The 21,339-nt window shown below is 41.2% G+C and overlaps 1 protein-coding gene across 3 annotated transcripts; it reads right to left on the bottom strand.

Annotated features, from left to right (window-relative positions):
* Positions 1 to 5,738: 5,738 nt before the first annotated feature.
* On the bottom strand, positions 5,739 to 20,968 carry parvab (parvin, alpha b). Of its 3 annotated transcripts, none has more exons than XM_035419570.1 (13): positions 20,619 to 20,966; positions 16,637 to 16,726; positions 16,391 to 16,461; positions 15,864 to 15,966; positions 15,078 to 15,218; positions 14,109 to 14,224; positions 13,346 to 13,404; positions 12,272 to 12,291; positions 11,786 to 11,847; positions 11,633 to 11,701; positions 11,092 to 11,193; positions 9,677 to 9,749; positions 5,739 to 7,866 (listed from the first exon to the last, which is right to left on the bottom strand). In XM_035419570.1, exons 1-13 carry the CDS (start codon positions 20,752 to 20,754, stop codon positions 7,790 to 7,792), a joined length of 1,119 nt encoding a protein of 372 aa, XP_035275461.1. In that variant the 5' UTR covers positions 20,755 to 20,966; the 3' UTR covers positions 5,739 to 7,789. The 3 variants fall into 3 exon arrangements, with proteins under 3 accessions (XP_035275461.1, XP_035275460.1, XP_035275462.1); XM_035419569.1 differs by lacking the exon at positions 20,619 to 20,966 and adding an exon at positions 18,762 to 18,889; XM_035419571.1 differs by lacking the exons at positions 5,739 to 7,866; positions 9,677 to 9,749; positions 11,092 to 11,193 and having other exon boundaries at positions 11,627 to 11,701; positions 20,619 to 20,968.
* Between the last annotated feature and the right edge of the window lie 371 nt (positions 20,969 to 21,339).

Raw genomic sequence — 21,339 nt, 5'->3', positions numbered from 1 at the left:
TATTTGAGCACTCACACACAGTATGATATAAAATATTAAAACATAAAGCACACTATTAAATAACAGGCCATGTACTGTCCTCATTATATTCTAAACAAATAACATTTTGAGAGAGGACTGGTGGGGCGGGGGGATTTCAGGAAGTGAGATTAATGAACCCACCAGTTGACTTTTAAAACATATTTTGGAACAATTTGTGGGTTTCTGGTTTCAGGAAACCAAGCTTGCATCTGGGCAAAATCATTACCATGGAAACACATTCAGGAACACCTGCTCCTCAGCAGGCACCTTCAGTGTTAACTTGGCCGAGCCAGGATTCCTGTTTCCCCAAACGATAAAATCAGATAATCTATTCTTAAGCAGAGACAGGACCATCATAAAACCCCAATTAATAAAAACTTCAAACAATTAAAAAAAAAAAAAAAAAAAAATTATATATATATATATATATATATATATATATAAACAACAGTCTGAATTTTCATTAAGGGGTGCATATTTTTAAAAAAAGAATACACAGCAGTCTCTGGGAACAGGATTTGGATAAACTTCTCAAGATAATGAAGAGGCCCATGGACATGGGCCGAGCATAGAGCTTTCTTTGATGGTGTTAAATGGCAACCTGGAAGATTAAATTTATGGCTGCACTGCTGCCACCTTCTGGACTGGAGTATGAGTAGAATCAAATTCAGGGTTAGATGCTCCTCTTCACAAATGTTGCTCAGGAACAGCATTCACTTCTTTCCTCCATTAAAATCCATGTTTTCCTAACACAGGCCTCTGGGGAGAAGTACACTTGCAGTACGATGGAAATTCAGGTTTACCTAACATAAAACCCACGGTGGGCAACCCAAAGATAAATGACAACAGTGAGAAGCACTCAAGGAACCACAGTGTAAGCTTCTTATTACCAAGCTCACAGCATGTGCCCATATATGAGGGATTCAATAGTGATGCATGACATCATTTCCTGCATGTTAATGGCACCTTAGCACATATACCTGAATCTAATGCACAAGAGGAATGTTCTTAGGGCCTACATCTGCTTTCATTTATGCATAGCACCCTGACTACAGCAGATACTGCTTACAACCAACAACAGGGGATATATTTCATTTCAGATGGCAGTATGTGAAGCTTCATTTTTCTGTAAAAAGATGGAATTTTAACCCAGCAGATTACACATAGGGAGTGCAAATCAAGTCAAATCATCTCCAACAAAACCGTATTCTTGCATTTGTGTCTGCTAGAGAATTAGAGAATCAGTTTGGTGCTTCAGGGACCGTGAGAGGGGTTATCTTCTACCATTCAGACCTTACCAGAATCAACCTAACAAAGCTCAATCACAAAGGAAGCAGTGGGTTGGGGTCAGTCTGTACTACTCTCCAAGCTTAATTTTGTTTTCAAGGACAGGTATTCAAGCCAAGGTATCATGTAAATTTATTGGCAATGTACTGCGAACTGGACAAGAGCAATCTTTTTGAATAAGTGAGGGGCCTTTTGTCTATTCAAACAGAAAATGATGTTGGCCTTGGTAAGCTTCGCTTAGATGTAAAAATGATGTATAATCTCATTCATTTCCTGCAGGATCCCGACTTAAAAAAAGAAAATAAAAGTAAGTATATTTTATTGAAAAGATTTGCCTCTTAAACAAACTTCATCAAATGCATTGTGCATCACCTCAATCAAAGACAAATCTACATGGAAGAGTTGTATAGTATATTTAAAAAGCAGAGAGGGCTTTATATATACATTCCCATTAATGATCATCCTAAGCAAGCATATTGCCAATGAACCTGACAGACCATATGAGTGGATAGTTGCGTAAGTTGGGGTTGATATGCCACACAAGCCTCTGAAGTTGGGAAACCATGTGGTACCAGCACAGCCACCCCATTAGTCACCAATGCTGCTCTTTATTGTCATGAATTGTCATGGCAGAGTTCCATGCATGTGGGTAGGCAACTAGGCACAATAAGTATGGTACTTTCCACAAAACTCCAATTATGTGAAAAAAACCACCACTGTTTTATTGTCATTCGATAAACAATACAATTCAAAGAGCAAGGAATTCAATGTCCCATGTGAATTTAATCAAACGCATGGCATTTTCAGACCCTTGTTCAGTTTAATAGACTCGTCTGGTACAGTGAGGTTGGCTTGATTTAAAATGGGAGCTCACTCAATTGCTCTGGAGGAGCAAGCAGCCAAGAAACCTGGCAGAGCAACGCAGCTGGCACAGATAATCCGCAAGTGGCCAATCGACGTAAGGAGGAGCCATTCGAACGATGAGGCGGAGGACTGAGAGTCTGTTTCCCTGTCACAATCAGGATTCAATTCCAAATTGTGGGACGCATCACGGCACCAAGAACCAGTGTTTTTGCTAGATATACTTCCTCCAAAAACTCAAATAGTACTAGCCTACTCACACTGAATGTTGTTTTATCCATTGCCATTGTCCAAATCTACAATGTCCTAACTCCTATTCTACAATGATAATGGTAATTGTCAATTATGTAAATGTATATTCAGGAAAGGATTTTGTTTCCAGTTCTTCTTTTATGCTGTCTACAGCTTATTCTATAATAATGCTTAGCCATGGGTTCTGCGGTAACACAATACATGCCAATAAATATTCACATATGAAAGAGAAATATCATTGTGTCCCATATGAAAATGCCAATATAAAAAATTTTATACAATTGAGAATAGTCATGATGTATTTACCTTAACTATGGAACACATCTGTTATCTCAATCAAGCAACTTTTTAAATATATCTTGGTGGTTTTGCCAAAATTGAATCCTCTGATTCTGTCCGGTACAGCAATGTTATAAATGCGCAAAATTACTATGATTGTATTACATACTTATACCTAACCTTTTTCTGTAAGGCACTCACAAGAAAAATGAACAGTGTTCATATAGGATAAAAATCTATGATTTTAAGCCAAGGCAGGATATGATTGTGTGCACTTCATTTCACCAGAACTGGGTAACACTGCAATTAATAACAGCACCAAAACCACAAGGAATTAAGATCAAGAGTTGTGCATAGACCTAAGACAGTCACACAGCACCACTGAATACAGACTATAGTGGATTCGAGTTTTTCCACTGATATTAAAACCAGATGCAATGGTGGGTCCTGCAGGGGAACTGGGGAGTCGGCCACATGGCATGAAAATCATGTCGTCAGAATTACAGTTCAGTTCCTGTCATCTTTTTTTTAAAAATGACTTTGGGATGCAGGCCTCCTTTCGCGGGGAGCCAGAGAGCGCAAGCGATCAGTCTTTCAAAAAGGATTCAAGAAAGATGTTCTTTGTGATTAAGTGCAGCCGCTGGCCTAAGCTGATACTAAAAAAGGTCATACATTCACACACATTGCTATGTATTACAAATGGAACAAGCATACCCTTTTACTTCTGTTTCACAGTAAGAGTTTGAGCAAGGAGAGAGAGAGAGAGAGAGAGAGTGAAAAAATGAATAGAATGCTCAGCCAACCGTTGGGAAAGTATGACATGTCAAAACACTGACCATCATCTTTGAGACCAGGAAAAACAGAGCTCAACAGTCAGTTATAAAAGTGTCATTGTCTAATTGAGGCAACTGCCATTTGACTTGAGCAAACAAAGCATGGCTATCAAGCTATGAAGCAAGGAATTAAAATGGCCAAATACCTATCACATCTGGCCAAATGGTCTGGAACAAACTACCTCACTCTGGGTGCCAGGACTAACAAGACTGAAACAACATTTTTTGCATTCTTTGTGTGCACAATAAAACTAAAACTTTGTATTAAATATAATACACTGTTATGAAAAAAAAAACATCTACTTAATACACAATACATTTTGCAGTGTCTCTTCCCTCAGTTCAATACCTGTATAAGCTGAGAGCAATTAGAGACCTAAAGAACGGTGTAGCATGCTTCTTTTACAATCTTCCAAAGAACATGTAAGTTGCTGGGACTCCATTTCATTTGGACTTTTAGCAGAATTGTTTAAACAAGCTCTGTTCACTGGTCTACGTTCGGATCAGACTTGGGTAAGTCAATCTTGGATTAGCTGCCAGGTCTGAACGTGTGCAAATGTGCAAATTCAACTTCCTGCCTTGATTTTGCTCCATCTAATTAGGGCACGAAGAGAAACTCAACTTAATCATATTTAGCCATGTAAACAATGTTTTCATTCCAAATAATGAGCTGGGCATCATATGTAGTAAGGAAAGTACAGATTTTTCAGTGTTTCGCTGATATCCTCAGAGAAAGGTTTATTAAGCTGGACTATAGGACAGTTTGTTTTCCATTAAATGAATGGACAGAATCAAAGAGGGGGAGAGACAGAGACAGAGAGAGAGAGAGAGAGAGAGAGAGAGAGAGAGAGAGAAAGAGAGAGAGAGACAGAGAGAGAGAGAGTGCGATAGAGAGAGAGAGAGAGAGAGAGAGAGACTAACGGTACAGACTATCCTATTCAGGGTACCAAGCAGGGCTTGCTCAAATTCACAGGTGTTCTTTTCTGTCATTTTCGCCTGCAAAGGCAGCGTACCTAGGGAAGCTGAAAGCCCTTAATCCCCAAGGGTCAGTGGTAATAGGACAGAAAATGCATCTGAACAATGGATTATAGAAAGCATGGTCACAGCCCTCTCCACTGTGCACACACATGCACAGCTGCCTTAATCCTGGCGGAAGAATATGGAAAATATCTTTTTTCTTTTATTTTTTTTGTCATGTTTCATTTCACAAACCACTGTATCCCTCGTGCAAGTTTGACAGCATTCAACACAACAGCAGTGCGCTATTAAAGATATTGCCAACAATTCCCAGGCTGGAAAACGCTGGCTTTCATTTGCAGTCGAGCGCACAATTCACAACAAAGAGGCCAATCAACAATGTATTTCGGCGACAACTAACTAAACGCCTGTCATGCTTTGCAACACAAAGTGCAATCAAGACTTTCAAGGACGACCATGCCCTGCCCTCACATTATGGAATTCATTCACCTGACTCTGCAAGCTCAAAGAACTAATGTCCATTGGCCTTTACTGTAACAGAGAACCAATTCAGATATGAATTTTCTCCAACAAAAAGGAAAAGAAAATACATTAACAAACTTGTAATTACAACTGTTTTATTAATAGGTGCTGTAAGCACGGCCCTGTAGCATTTATGGTGGGAAATATCGTGTTTTTCATACTAAAATATTTTCATGTCTTCATGCAGATACACAGCTCAGTCAGTTCCAAATACCCATTTAAGAGTTGATAAGATTAATGGCATGGAGAAATAGAGATTAATCAGTGTTTCTGCCAGTGTATTTAACCTTGCATTAATGCACTTTCCATTTGTTTTTTATTCCCTCTTTAACCGTCAAACTTTGTGTCCTGCTTTTATTTCTGAACCCCTTTTCAATTTTCCATCAGTATTGTTTAGGATCCATGTGCGCTGAACGGACGGAAGCGGGACAGAGTCTGGTCTGAAGAGCGAGGAAAACAGAATGGAGCTCCAGGACCTGAAAGCAATTATTACCGCAACCTTCAAATAAATAAATGGAAAAACAAGGGCACCTTTTTTTTCCACACCCACACAGAACTCTCCTACAGTTGTGACCAATTTTAATTCACTCACTGCTCTGGGTTGCTAAAACCCCATAATTTCTCTTTAGCTTAAAATTTTAAGGTATCAAACTGTTCTAGGACACAGAGGGGGGCTTGTTACACTCAACACATTTTCAGCCTTGCGAAAGTACGTGTATCATTTATTCAACCTGCGATGGAGGTTGGATGCAATGGAGAAAACCATTACAATCAAAGCACAGTTCAGTCAAAGCAAGTGTAATAAAAGTTATGCAAAACATTATTAACCCGTACATTGAATCAGACAGATCTATTTAACAAGTGTGTTCTGTTGAAGGTTTTCACATTCTCACTCAATCTAGGTTCGGAGGATTTCAGACTTTTACGCGTTCACCCATCCTGCAATCCAAACTAACACTAATCAGCACCAACACATATAACGTCAGCTGTACTACAAGCACTGCTGCACTAAAGCCTGTTTAGTCTTTATCATTCCTTGAGTGTTCGGTGTTTTAACGCTTGGTGAACAATGCACATACCTCAAATATCAGCATTCACTCCATAATGTGCCAATGGAATGACTGTGGTTTTCATAATTCAACAACTTGACTGGGTTTATACCCACTGCATGACACAGATGAATAGACTCCTGTCTTTTAATACTCATTTCAGCATTTAAGACCATTTCAGTATTTGGTGACCTTTAGTGTTCTTCAGAATGTTTTTTTCACAAATAAATCAAGACAGTTTAAAGGAAACCCCCCTGAAAATTTACACATGGTGAGAATATGAATAGAAAAACAAAACAAAAACAAAAAAAAGGCAGAGAAATACAGACAGCCTCGTTGACACTCGTGCGACACACTTTGTAATCCAAAAAGCAAATGGTACGGATACTTTTGCTTGACATTTCCTCTTACATACAGTAGACAAAATAACCCGGAGAACACATTGTGACAAAATAAGAGTGCACACAATAGCAGTGAATACTTAACAGCAAAAAATATCTGCAAAGCTGTAATCTGATTATTACACCTGATATCACACTGGTACTGCCTAGTGATACATCATTTCTGCAAAACAAGCCTCACCTCACAAGGGTAAAGTCATATTGAGAGTTGACAGGGAAATCGGTCTGCTATACCAGTTTTTCTGTCATACTTTAATCAGTTAATGATGGCACCATTAATTACAGAAGACTTTTTAATATTTAATAATCACAGAGCTGCTTGCCATTTAGATTTTTCTTTTGTCTAATGTCAGGTTTTATGCCTGGAATGGATGCTTTTGTTGTGGTGCAATGTGTGTCATTCAGCCAACGGGAAAAACCTTTAATGACAGAAGACCGCTTAAAAGCTATCTGTGACCAAGTCTGTAAAAACAAAGAATAGTACAACTGTGTAATGCAGTTAATAGAAATTTAGTTTCACAGCTGCCTAGTAATCGGCTATAAGCAAAAGCCTAACTGTACCCTTTTTGGAATATTTCAATCAATAAATGCGTCTCTGTTTTTAACCTAATGAAACGTAAAACTTGTGTATGTAGATACTTTCAATAATTCAATATTAGGTGTTCCAACAGGTTTCCCCCACAAGGGTCAATAATGTATTCCTCTGATTGTGATACAGAAGTAATATATATTCTTTAAAATACATGATTTTGATATAAAAGTACCTTCTTGAACTATAAATCTGAATCTTACAAATGGCAGGTGTGAGAGGTGGCTGAGTCTAAACAGAACACTTGACCAGCTAAGCCAGCCAGTGTTTTTAATACAAATACATGTCAGTAGGATTTTTCATGGATGGAGGGATGTATTTCAGTGCGAATGCAAAAAAAAAAGCACTGCTATAATGCAAACCTGCTGCTGACAAATTCTGACCAGACACACCCGCCTCTCCCGCTACCTGCTTTTTTTTGGGGGGGGGGGGAGGGAGGGTAGTTTTGATTTTTATAATTAAAACTATCCTTTAAAAAGTTTTTTGTTTTTTTTTTGGAAATGAGAAAATTCCCGACTGGGTAACAATCAGAAGATAATGATGTTTGGATATTGTGCCAAATGGCAAATGGCGACAGGAGGTCTAGAAAGATGCATAGTAACTGTGCCCCACTCCTGCAGCCCAGCGTCTGTCTGCCAGCCAATCAGGATGTGAGGTCGGGAGCAACAGAGTGACAGGCCCCGTTGTCCTGGAAACAAAGGCATCCATCACATCCTTTTAATCCACATTCCTGTATTTGGTAAAAAGGTTGTAGAGCACCCTCAGTGTTGACTTCAGGTCGCAGTTCACAATATCTGCCAGGAAAAAGACAAAAACAAGTAGCGTACATCAGTCTGTCAACAAGGTGAGACCCATCCCACGCCACACTAACCCAACAGTTTTACTAGAAACCGTCCACACTTTCACCACTTAGGTGCAGACTAATTCACCCCATCTTTAATTTAATCAGTTAAAAACTTGGTTACCTCCTTTTATGTAATTGTTTGCAATATAGCACGATAACATGGGACATATATACTTCAAGGCATCCATACCCATTTCATGTCATTTGAGAGGGTATATAATCCCACTAAACATAAAAAAACAACCTAATTACGAAAATGTAACATCTTGTTGAAATTCTGGAATTGCAAATGTGGTTGGACCAAAAAACAGCATACACGGGGGGGGGGGGGGGGGGGACCGAGGCTGGGAACGACTGCTACAGCCAAAATAGTCAGCAGGGAGCATTTATAGACACCAATGGAACATAAAAAATCTACAGACTGCAGATCAAGTGGCATGACATATGGGTCATATGAATCTACTTACAGGAAAAAAAACAACACCGTACTTATTATTTGTAAAGATGTTCCACTTCAGGTCAATCTTACCATAACTGGGGCTTACAATTTAGATATCAGTGTCAAATACAGAATACTTAAAACAACGACATGCTGAAGTAATAGAAATCGTGTGATGTTGAGATGAAACAATTCGTACCGCAAGAGTGAGAGGGGGAGAGGGTGGAAAAATACTGACAGATGTTGGATGAAAAGAATAACCCACGGTTCAAGGAAGACAGGCACATATGTCATTGACATAGTTTGATTGCGACAACTGATTCAAAATCCATCATAAAACCAATATTGGGGGAGGGCTTGAATGTGGCTGTCATATTTCATTTATCCGAGTAAATGATCTTAAGACACTAATGAGCACACTCATTATTTTTTATGATGCTTGAAATTGAAATTCTGGAGAAATACATTTTTAAGCTCACTGAATGGAGCTCAGCAAGGTTTTGCACATTTGATTAAGATGCAACGTAATGAAAATATCATAAAGAATAATTTTGATTCTATCAACATACAGGCAACATGTATACTACATACAGACACAGACAATACTCGTAAGCACAGAGGCAACGCACAAACGCACACACACCGAAAAGCCAAAAAGACCATATGCACATACTGAAAGTGAACCAAGTTAGGAAAAGTCATAAATGGCAATATCCTTATTCATTTGGCTCAGCACTTCATTGACACGGAGGCAACAGCAGTTCTTTTCATTTCATTCACATTCTCTAAATGCTTTGTGAAGCTTTAAAAGCCACCACCCAACACACAGGCAAAGATCTCTATAACGACCTTGGAAATAACAGCTTCTCCATTTCGAGAGAACAGTGGAAACCTCACTCACTCCCACCAGCCTTTCCATCAAAATTAGATGTCCAATAACATTCTTTAGTTTGGGATAATATGACTACATCAGACCATAAGATATTAAAAACTGAGTTCAAAGCAACAGCCTTTGTTAGGTATTCAATGTCAATCAACACAATAATCAGTTGTAATCTCTGAAAGCTTCATTCTCCAAAAAGAACTACAGAGAAGGAGAAAAGCATCAGAATGTCTGTTAACAAACATTATCAGCCAGACTTCCAAGGCTTATTAAAACTAATGAAAAATATCTACATAAAAGAGGTTCTCAGGCACAGCATGCAGCTGGTTAAGTGCCGTACAAAAGCTGTAAATTGTAACACTAGTGTTAATACTAGAAACTATGTCCATGCAAATGTATAACAGTTATGCAGAGGGAGCAGGGCTGACAGACTCCTACCCTCAGGCCTGGGTTTGGGTTTCTCCAGTCCCCCGTCCTGCATCAGCTCAAAGGAGAAGGACACATTGTGCACCTGCAGGACAAAGACAACTCGGTCATGTGACATATCAGTCATGTGACATAACAGGAATCTAAGAGTGTGAGAGGCACCAGAGCTAAAGTGATTCAAAGTTATGGCTTCAAGCCCTCATTTATGTGAATTAATAAAATATACCTCACCCAGCATTGAGGGCTGTTCCAAGCCACTCAGCTTAAAGAACAATTCAATTTAATCCACTAGATATTTTGTTTGTATACAGAGTACTTCACACCAAGGTGACCATCATTTCAGTACAGCTGACTTGATCCCTGGGTACACTCTCAGAAATAAAGGTACAGTGGAGGTATATATTTGTTTCAGTTTTTTTCAAACGTCCCCTGAAAGCACAACAATGTTCTATTTGGCTTCTAATACGTACCTTTTACAAGCTAAAAAAAAACCTACCAATGAATTATGTATTGCTGGCTATAGGTACCTATAGGTACCACCCCTGTGACAAGCATTTGTACCTTTATAGGCACCTCTTCATGCTGTGTACCACCAGCAGTCCCTCACTTCCTGAGTCCTGAGATTGAGTCGGCACAAAAGGTGGCAACAGCTCTTCAAGCTAGCAAGGCTCTTTTCAATTTATGACCTTCTATTTTGCAATTGGACACTGGAGTGTAGCCCAGTTGCTATCTTCTCTTACCCACAGAAATTACTGAGGTCCATACACATAGTTCTCACATTTTTTGACACAAACTTTATTTAATCTACCAAAGGAACAAATATAATTTCTACAAATTATGTTTAACCATCCATTGTAAACACTGCAATATTATAAAATCTGTATGCAATTATGGAATTCTCTAGGCTACTGCAAATGATAACTGAATGATAATAATATAATCTATTTTTTAAAGAAAACATCTTTAAATAAACACTGAATTATGCCATGATAAGAAACGGACCATGGCAAGCAATACAATCTGTTTCAAGTATGTGAGTAAGTGTTGGACTTCATCACTGTAGTATAGTTGAAACCCTGAGTAAAGCTGCAGTGGTTTTTCAAACACACACGCACACGCACACACACACACACTCACCCACAGGCATTCCAGTGGACACACACACGTGTGCACATGCACACACACACACACGCACACATACACAGGCATTCCAGTGGACACACACACAATGTTCTTTCTATAGGCTTCCCAGTGCGCCTGCATTAGCACACTGAGTCTATTGAGTCTACTTTAATGTAGCCATCATGGGAGAAAGCCAAGAGACAGCGGAGCCCCAAAGCACAGCCTTTACCTCCAGTGCTGATTTCCCCATTACCCTGCCCATGCCTATCTCTCAGTCCCAAATCATGTCCGCAACACTGGAATACCTTTTGCTCAAAGTTTTCAGGGGTGAGGAAGAAGTTGTAGAGGGGCACAAAGTACCCTTCCAGCAGTCCCATCAGCAGCACCAGATACACCCCATCTGCAAACTGGATGAAGAAGAAGAAACTCCAGCAATCAGCCCCACATGAAGACCCACACAGTCAATTATGATTCTAATGCCCCTGGCCTAATATCTGTACATTCAAATGGTCTTACACTATTTTTATTGTATATAATATTTTAATATGATAATAAACTGCAAGATGTAGTGAAAAACATTGATTTGCCTCCAATAAAACAGAAGTTTAAATCCACATACTAATAAGTTCCTAAGATATTATTAGAATTAAACTATTGTCACATTTCTTTTCTAAATGCATACTTCCAGAGATATACTGGAGAAATGTTCACTTGTAGCATGATTACTGCATTTCTGTTTTAAAACTATTAAACCCACAGGGGTTTGGGATGGTTTGCAAAAGACCATGAGCTCTATTATCTTTAATGGGAGACAAGGCATGCTCTTTTAGAGACCCCAGATTATACCTGTGTGTCCAGTTCAGACACCTCAAGATTCAGCTTGTTTAAGTGCTTGTTCACGAAGGTGATCAGCGTCTGGAAGAGACAGACATTGACATGGAGAGGAGCGCGGTGGTTATGTGAAGTTCTGAGGCGGCTCTACTAGGTGTAGGCTCCTACCTTCTTCACAACGTTGAGCTTGTCGGGTGCGTGGTCAAACAAGGTGTCAAAGGCATCCCGCTCTGATGGAGAAGAGAGACAGGATTCCTACTCACAGTGCTTTATATAAACAGCCTGCTTGTGTAAACTGGAAAATTCAACAGCTCTAAATACAGTAATACATTAGACAATGATACCATATAACAAGACATATTTTTTTTAAATGCACTTACAATTCCCTTCAAAATTGTTCGTACTATAATTCAGAAGACGATGCAAAACGTACTACTGAGTACTGGTGTGAATACTTTTTGAAGGCACTGTATGCATCATGCCTTAATAATGACCCTGGTGAGCTAAATAAATAACTAAATTAAACAGTGACTAGGTACAGTGGGAGAACCAAAAATGAAACACCAGAACTAAGAAACGTGTTTGTCAGTTATTGAAGTAACTGGTGGCCCAATGTGAGTTTTCAAATAATATAAAATAGCTAATTATACAAACCATGTCTTCCTGAGAAAGCCCTACAGGACAAAAGAGAATATATTCCATCAGCATGACAGCAGTACATTTGGGAAAAATATTTACATTACAATGCAATACAAAACCACTATCAAGTACTCACACATAAACAAGCATGCTATCAAATGAGCCCTTCGCTTAAAAGGCGAATATTAATCGACAGATGCAGATGGTCTAATCAAGGGGAGCCAGGGAAGCATAAAGACAAAGGGGTTTGGCGGTTCAGGGGTTTAGATTCAGGGTTCAGGGGTTTGGCAGTGGTACCATCCCTGGGCAGTTTGATTAAACAAGCTGGGCGGCGGGCGAGCGTTTTGGGGGTGGTGGGGGTGGTGGGGGGGGGGGGGGGGGGGCATCTGCCCGCCAGCACCGCCCCTTCACGGTTCAGTCTGTCCCAGCAGATGCATGCTTGCGCAGCTGCTGGTGATGGCATGACGACGGCCCGTGCCCTCCGCTTATCTCGCCAGCCGACGCACGGCCGCTGGACCGCCATTAGCTGGCGGAGCGGTGCCCAGGGCTAGTCTGCTAATCAGCACAGGCCCCGCCCATCCTACGGCTACGCTACGTTTCATTGTCAAACAAACAGAACCCTTCTACATTTACTTCTTTATCTTGAGCATGTCCTTTTTTGCTGCAAGACAGATTTGGTTTTCCCTTTTAAAACACTTATTGTTGTTTAAACAAAATGTACTTGAAATTGCTCTATAAAACACAAATAAATGACCTTGTTTAACTTTTCTTCATGAATGTTTTGCAGGCTTGTGTTTGTGTGAAAGGGTTCATATGTTTGTGTGTGTGTGTGTGTGTGTGTGGAGGGGGAAGGTTACACTCCTCAGTTTAGTGTCTCATTGCCTTCAGTCTTTCTGTCTGTCTGTCTGTCTGTCTGTCTGTCTAACTGACTGACTATTTGCCAGTCTCCTTATCAGGGCTTCTGATGTCTTTCAAATGAACCCCAGAGAACCCTGAACGACGCGTGGAAGACACGTCAGGAACCTGAATTTGACCCTCACACAAGTGATTTCTTAAGCAGAAGGGCCTATGGTGACATCGCTGACATACTCAGTGTTTCCGGTGATCTCCTCTTGGACCTGCCGGGACTGCAGAATTCCCTCACGCTTCTGCGGGAAAGCAGACAACAAAGCTAAGTAATGCAGAAATCAAGGGGGGCGGGGTGGCAAAATGATCTTCCAATTGGCCCCATTTTTAGGATCTCAATTTTCAACCCTAAGAACTGGAACCTTTTAATCCCAAGAGGTCTGTGCTATTCTGGATTGGATTACACCAAATCAAACTGAAATTTGAATAGAAGGGATGAAAGAAGGGACGTCTACTGTGTATTACTGGAGGCCAGAAATAACTTTCCTTTCTATCGCAAACATCTGTAGAGAACAGAAAAATGCAGAAAACTGCACAGATCAAGCTGTTCCATTGTGACGGGTGGCGAGTGAAGGCGGCTGAATTGGCACTCACCTTCAATATGTAACAGGAAAATCATTCGGTAACAGCGTAGAAAAAAGGTAAGCAAACAAAGGGCTTTCTATGCGTACCGAGTCTCTGCACTCAAAGGCACAGCGGGTCGGACGAAGGAAAGGAGACACACCTGGGCTGATTATCAGCATGCCTGTTGGGTAGGCTACTACTGCCCACGGTCCCGACAGCCTCCTGGGCACCGGGAGACATCAGGAAGCTCCCCTCCCTGCTCCTCCCCTCTCCCAATGTCAGACCGGCATATACAAGCCAAAGGCGACGCATGCCAGATCATGAACCGCAACCAAGATCGCATTCGACAAATGTCACTTCGAGAGGAAATGGATGAGATTACCTGGACCACCACAACCTGAATGGACACGTGATCTGGGAGTCTGATGGGGGCCCGAAAGTGCTGGGACACAGCCACCAGCAGGTGAAGAATGGCAACCATACTCTTAGCATGGACCGCTGGGGAAAAAAAGGAAGAGGGAGAAGAAGAACGGGTGAGAACGCTCTGTTTATCCTCCGAACACTGCTCTCTCTGCTGTGTTTATCCTCCACTGCTCTCTCTGCTGTGTACGTTCTCCAAGCACAGTTCTCTCTGCGGTACTTATCCTTACCACAAACCACTCAGCAACTACAGGTATAATTATAAATAACACACAAAGCTTGGTCTTAAATTCTTCTTTTCCCCAGGAAACCCATAACAAGGATGGACAGGTCTTTCTTTAAGTTTTTCAAACTACGAGGTCAACCAGTGGTCGCACACAAAAACAATCCCTGGCTTTCAGCTGAGTGTGTGAGCTTAATTAATCAGATACGACCTTCTATCATAACAGCACATCGTCAGCGTACTGGCTGATGTCAAGACTCCTGATATACAATGCTCTACGTGGTGATCACAAGAGTGAAAAAAACATCCCTGAAAATATGATTTAGCCATAAAAACTACAGGGGAGTGCATGACTGAAAATTGCGCTAATTTCAGAGGAACAAAAGTACAAAGGATATTCATTATCTTCAAGCATCAGCTTAAAGCACACTACCGATGGTAAAAAAACTGTAAAGACCCACAAAAATGCAACATTCCTTATTCACTTATATGTGAAAAGTGATGCTCTGTACTCACTCACTGGCCACTACTTATCCATGGGTTATTTGAGGCAAAACCTTATTTTCTAAAAAAACATTTAACACAGTTAGTGAGACGATCCTTTTCATTCGCATTAATGTTCACACTGCTGTACACTAGAAGGTACCGAAGCTAAGCTATGGCTAAAGCACAGTGTCCAATGCTTGGGGAGGCTGTCCGGACACTCACAGTCCACGTTCCATTTTACGTTCCTGGGCGAGACGCGCAGGGTTTCATTGATCTTCTCCAGCACCGTCTGGAGCTTCTGCTTCTGGGCGATCTCCGACTGCGTTACCTCGGCAACGTTCAGCTTCTCCCCCTCCAGCTTTTCTGTGGTGGCAGGAAAGGGAGAGAGAGGGAGCATGGCATTCATACCAGGGAGGGTGACGCTACACCAGGCAGAACAGCAGAGCTAGAATCAAGCTTCCCAAGGCTGGAGGTAAGGTTTTCAGTGAGTGCTTTTGTCACATTAATCCATTTACCTCAAATCATACATCTTTGTGGACAGAATTCCAGAAGAAAATTCGAGAAATGATGAAATTATATTTCACCAAATATTTTTTTTGTCTCTACTAATACTAATACTAATAGCTTCTTTTGGGACTCAGCATACTGTGCCAGCAAACAAAATTATAATCCATTCGTAATGTAAGCACACTCTAAAATGACTAAACTCAACAGTAAATCACATGATCAAACTAGTGATGTAGAATTCCAGATATGCCTCCCTAGCTGTAAATGAATAAAATTAGGATTTTTAAAAAGTTTTTAAAGCTTCGAGTGATATTACTTTAGTTCAAAAACGATATTTTAAATATGGGATACTTGACCATTTTCTGTGACTTCTGCATGATTCTGAAGGAATGTTTGTGGCTTTGGGAACCCCTCAGAATATACTTATAAAGCAGTTGAACTTGTCCTGAATATATTTGACTTGCACTTGAATGCAAGTCCAGGCTGGAGGGAGACTCTAACCAAAGAGCTTCTGGAGAACCTGCCCGTCGTAGAGATCTTCCGCCAGGTCCTTGACAATGATCCTCTCCCCAACCAGCACATCGTTGATCCAGTCTATGAGCACCTGTGACAAAGAAAAACACTCATATATTTAAAATACTGCAACACACACCACAGCACTTTTGTTCAACAGAGAAATTAGAAATTAAATGAAATTTATGGTGTTTTCATACAATAGATTACTTCCTCTAGATAACAACATTTCTAATAGCAAAAACATGCTTAGGTGGATATTAGGAACAAAATGCTCTTAGTTTGGAATCACACTGCATGAAGATTATATCTGAGGATCCCACAGTGAATTTTCAGACTAGTCTTAAAAGAAACCTTCTGATAAATACATTCTTTCCAACAGAGCACAATCTGACCACCGCCACTTGTGCCCTTCAGTTTAAGCACAGCAAAATGTCCACAGCAATGACTACCCAGCAGCTGGCACACTATTCACTTTTCCAATCAATTTAATCACACAAATAAAAAAATCTGACCTTCAGCAGCTCCTGCAGTTTGGGGTCATTTCTGGAGTTGGGGTCAACCATGGTGCGGACTTCATTTTCCTCTGCGGTAACAGACAGTAAAAATGAGAGAGAGCAAGAGCGAGAAAAACAGATAGATGGACAGATATATGGAGGACCCAGAGGTTTGTGGTTAACCATGGGACAGCATGGAATGAATTTGTTTGTGAGGGATGAAGTCGCATGGTGCTAACATGCAGGCTGGAGGCTGTACTGTACCTAGCATGGTGTCCTCAGGGTCGATCTCAAAGGGAATGGGGCTGAGGGGCAGGTTGATGGCGTTCATCCCCTCCTCCTGAAGCTCAGACACTGGGGAGCAGAAGGGAAACTTCAGGGAAGGCCACACAAATCAAATCCCAGTTTCTTTTAGGCCGATGCCCTCTCATTGCAACCCTGAACCTGCCTGTGCTTCTCCTATTTTTTTTCTCAAAAATGGCTTGGGAATGCCACTTAAACTATTCAAAGTTAAATGGCTATTTTGTAATCAGCAGGCAGAAGTTTTATTTTCTTGTCAAAGCCATGCAATAATTTTGTTTTAATAACCTTAACCTTTCCCATTTGCATGAGAGTTTAACCTTTTCCTAGCACTCTTCCACAGGGGTGGAAAATAACAGGCCTGGACAAATTACTCTCTTGGCATTCATATTGATAAAAGCCAGCTCATGACGGCCTGTTGTCAAAATGTATTCACTTCATTTACAGAAACAAGGTACACATGCCACACAATGCCAGATACAAAAGATGCCCAATGAGAAGCTATTCAGGCAGCGGTGTCCATTTCCGAATTAACAAATGTATAGGCTATCATTTTTTGCTGTCAACCAATCGCAGGTTCACAAAAAGGTACAGTTCCTTCAGTCACACACACCTGGCCTCAGTTCCTCTATTCTTACACACCTGCTTTAACATCCTCCATACCTGCCCACCTGACTTTGCTCCGTTGAAGAGACACTTGAAGGCATCATTTTCTACTGATCTAGTACCAGCACAGGTAAAAGGTAAAGTCATTACAGCAATATTGAACAAATCACAGTTTCAGCTGATCAAGAGGGCCACACCATCCAAGACTGTAATTACTGTAATTAAAAGGGTTTTGTGACTAATCTGACACCACGAGAACGTGGCTAATCATTTCCCATTGATTGCAGCCATTCATGCCTTGACTGGATCACCGCATCATCCCAGTTCTCCGGGTTCTTTGAGATCTGGCTACGTGTTATTCTGGGTGCTCTTACAAGCGAGGGCCATCCGAGTCTGTCTGGTTGCTAAGCGCTCATCGATCCGTGAGTGCGAGTCATGCTGATTCCTCCTTTTCCCTCAATCATTTAACTGACCCTGTCTAGCATTGTGGGACTCAGCATGTGAGGAGATAAAACCCAGCCTGTGCAGGGGGCACCCCGCCCCTGACCCAGTCCCGCTTCGCTGAGCTGGCTTGTCTCTACTGGAAGAGCAATCACTGCAAAGATGCTGAGCGAGTTCCGGTAGGACAGCGTCCCGTGTTGGATTCCATGGGAACCCTGCGGAGGGTGCCCCCCCCCGGTGTGGTTGACATCCAGTTAATCAACACCAACCCTGACCTGGCAGCCTGTTCACCTCCCACCAACCATCGCCCCCCTCTCCCCCACCACGCCAGATTCACAGGCTGAGACAGTAACAGACTTCACATGAACGCACAAGAATTAGAATTTCCACTCAGAGAAAAAGGGCTGTATACGAAGACACACACAGCCATCTGTTCAAGATATTGAACAGCCCAGCTGCAACTCACATTTACACACAGTTATGCAACAATGATGTCTCACACACACACACAGTTATACAACAACTAAGAAAGCCGATAAAAGTAAATCACCTTAAGCAGTTATGTTTTACAGTGCACATTGATACAAACCCCAGTGGCTTTTATTGGCCACCCTGTGTGCATGTGAGTGTCTAGGTGTATGCAGGCATTTGCATGTGTCTGTTTTTTGTACCTTTCTGTGCATGGTTGACCTGTGTGTGTATGTGTGTGTACCTCCAGACCCTTCCAACTTCCTGCAATGCAGTCCTGCCTGAGCAATGCACAGTCCTACCTGAGCACAACACAATCCTACTTCAGCACAGCATGGCCCTCTCTGAGCACAGTGCAATACTAATTTAGCTCAGGCTAGTCCTGCTTTAGCATTAACATGGTCTTATTACAGTACAATGCAGTCCCAGCTTAGTACAGCACAGTCTACCTGGGTACAGTGTTGTCTCCCCTTAAATGGGCACAGTCCTGCATGAGCATATCACAGTCCTACCTGAGCACAGCATAGTCTACATAGGCACAGTGCAACCCTACCTTAGCACAGCATGGCCGTACCTGGGCACAGAGCTCTGCATCCCATCGCGCCCTCCCCAGAGCTCCGATGTCGTTTCCTGTCACATGCGTCCTCTCCGTCACCACCCTCGCTCCCTTGTCCTATCCCCGTTCTCCCTTCGCTTTTGCTTCCCTCTCCCCACGTCTCAATGCCGGCGCTACATAATTGAATATGTATCAGCCACATGGGACAGGAGAAGCTCTCCATCAGATTGAATTGGTCATGTGGACATCCTGGTCACTCTCCATCCGAGCCTGCACATCCCCCCCCCCCTCCCCCCGCCCCCCATGCTGAATGAAGAGGGCTCAGCTGCTGGCTCTCGGATACACGGCTGTGGATCCTCATTAATGCAAACCCTTCATAACAAAAGTGCACTCTGGGAATAGAATGAGGCCACTGTGACTCATAGCTGCAATGTGTGTGTGTGTGTGTGTGTGTGTGTGTGTGTGTGTGTGTGTGCGTGTGTGGGGTTGGGGGGGGGGGGGGGGGTGAATACGCATTTAATAATATCATACAAATACAATACAGTAAACTATCCAATAAAGCGTACTTCAGCAACTATTTAAGAAAAAAATTTAGAATGTCTTATCTTCAAAAAATAATAAGAGGTGAACCAACACAGCACAAACAACATTCATGCAAAATGCCTGTGAAACTCCAGATTGCTCAATTAACAGAGGGATCCGAAAAGAGGCTAAGATTCTTGGATGTCGACATCTGCACCAGAAAACCACACTCTTTCCCATAGATGGTAACCGGGCAGAGCTGCAGAGAAGGTAAACACAGCGATGTGCTCTATTCGGACTGCATGCTCTATTCCAGCTTCATCTCATCGGTAACAACGGACTAACACATAAACTAACCCAAGTATAACAGAATTAATTTACTCTGTTAATCCTCATTTTGTTATTATAGACAACTATTAAATGTTACTAAATTACAGAGAATTAAATATACTAAAAAAAAATATAGCAAAGTAAACATGCTAAAAACTTTGTTTTTAGCAAAAGTTGCTTGCGCCCAGTCCTGGAATGATGTTCGTGCAGATAGCCCTAAAATCGGTTTCTGTCTCAAATATGTTGGATTTTCCTCTAACTTTATCATGCAAATAGAAATATAAGATTTCTGCCTATAAATTTTCTTTGGTTTTAATATGTCTATAACCTTTATAAATCCCTAGGAGTTCATTTGCCTATACCTAGATTAGGGAAACGGGTATAATTTACGTGTAGATACCGTATTTCACATTAAACATATGGCTAAGTCTTCATGACGATGGTACTGTAGTTTGATAAGTGTATGAAGAATCGCTTGGATATAGCGCTGTAGGCTACATGATCTATGCTAGCATTTAAGGTATCCTCCGGCTATGCGTAACCTACTGTGTATGGTATGCTGATATTCTAGTCTAGGCTACTAGAAATGCGATACAATCCATATATACGAGCTCTTCACTCAAGGATTCGAGTGAATGGTTTTATTGTTAATAATATAGCCCACAATACCTAAGTTGTTACCAAAATATGGCTGCGTCGTGACGTCATATCACTATATTTCAAGATGTCAGGGCACACCCATTTAGAAATAATATAAATTAACACCTCACTTACATTATGCCAATGAGTTAAATGTGTATAAGTTAAAACTCTTTTATTGGGAAAGGCGACACTACCGTTTTCGAGGTCTCGATATACTAGCTTCTTTCGCTGAATGCAGTTAACCTAGCTACTTTATAACGAGGAAAAGTTAACATAGTAGGCTATCCCAGTAGGCTACAATGCAACTTTGGAAATTCAGCCCGATAGTACACTTTACGGTTATATAAACTATACTTTAAAATTAATACTGCGATTATATACCTTCCTTTGCCTTTTTCCTTCTTGCCAAAGTTCCTCCAAGTTTTCCCAGAAATGAGTCATCTTTCTTTCTTGATTGTGGAGATTTTGGAGTCGGTGATTTTGGAGAAGAAGGAGATTTCTGCGGCGAAGAAGCCATCGATAAGATTACAGGCTACGACGCTTCGCTAAATCAAAACAGTAATAATATCTCAGACCTTCAGGTCGGAATGCTATCTACTGAAAGTTTACTCCCTCTGAACGGAAGCGGAATTCCAAGTATTTGCCCAGCCTCCTAATGTAAGCATTCCCAGTTATTGCTTTCCTGTCCCATGCGCCCTCCCCTGTTTTCGGAGACAAAATATGGTAATAGCCTACGCTACGTGAAAAGGGTGGACTGAGCAACAGAGGCATTGGCCTAAACAAGCTTTTGTGATTTACACTACCTACCTTGTCAGCCTCGCTCTTTCTTTGCTTCGTTTGAGATGTACAAAATAATTGGACATTTAAGCAGGTTTTGGACTTGTGAGTATGCATTTTCAGAATTTAGAAAAAGTAGACTACGTTTTTCCACATTAAATGACATAATTCATGTTGACGATTATGACAGATGAATCATTTTATGCCGTGTTGTCGTCCATATATATATATATATATAAATATAAACTGAATCCATAATAAACAGCCTTTTTCACAGTTTAAAGTATTCTGTGTGGTTGGAAATGAGCCATTTGACTAAATATGG

This window comes from Anguilla anguilla, chromosome 5 (genome assembly GCF_013347855.1).
Source record: "Anguilla anguilla isolate fAngAng1 chromosome 5, fAngAng1.pri, whole genome shotgun sequence".
Taxonomy (NCBI): Eukaryota; Metazoa; Chordata; class Actinopteri; order Anguilliformes; family Anguillidae; genus Anguilla; species Anguilla anguilla.
Note: the sequence above shows the minus strand (reverse complement) of the source record. Positions and strands in the feature narration are given on the sequence as shown.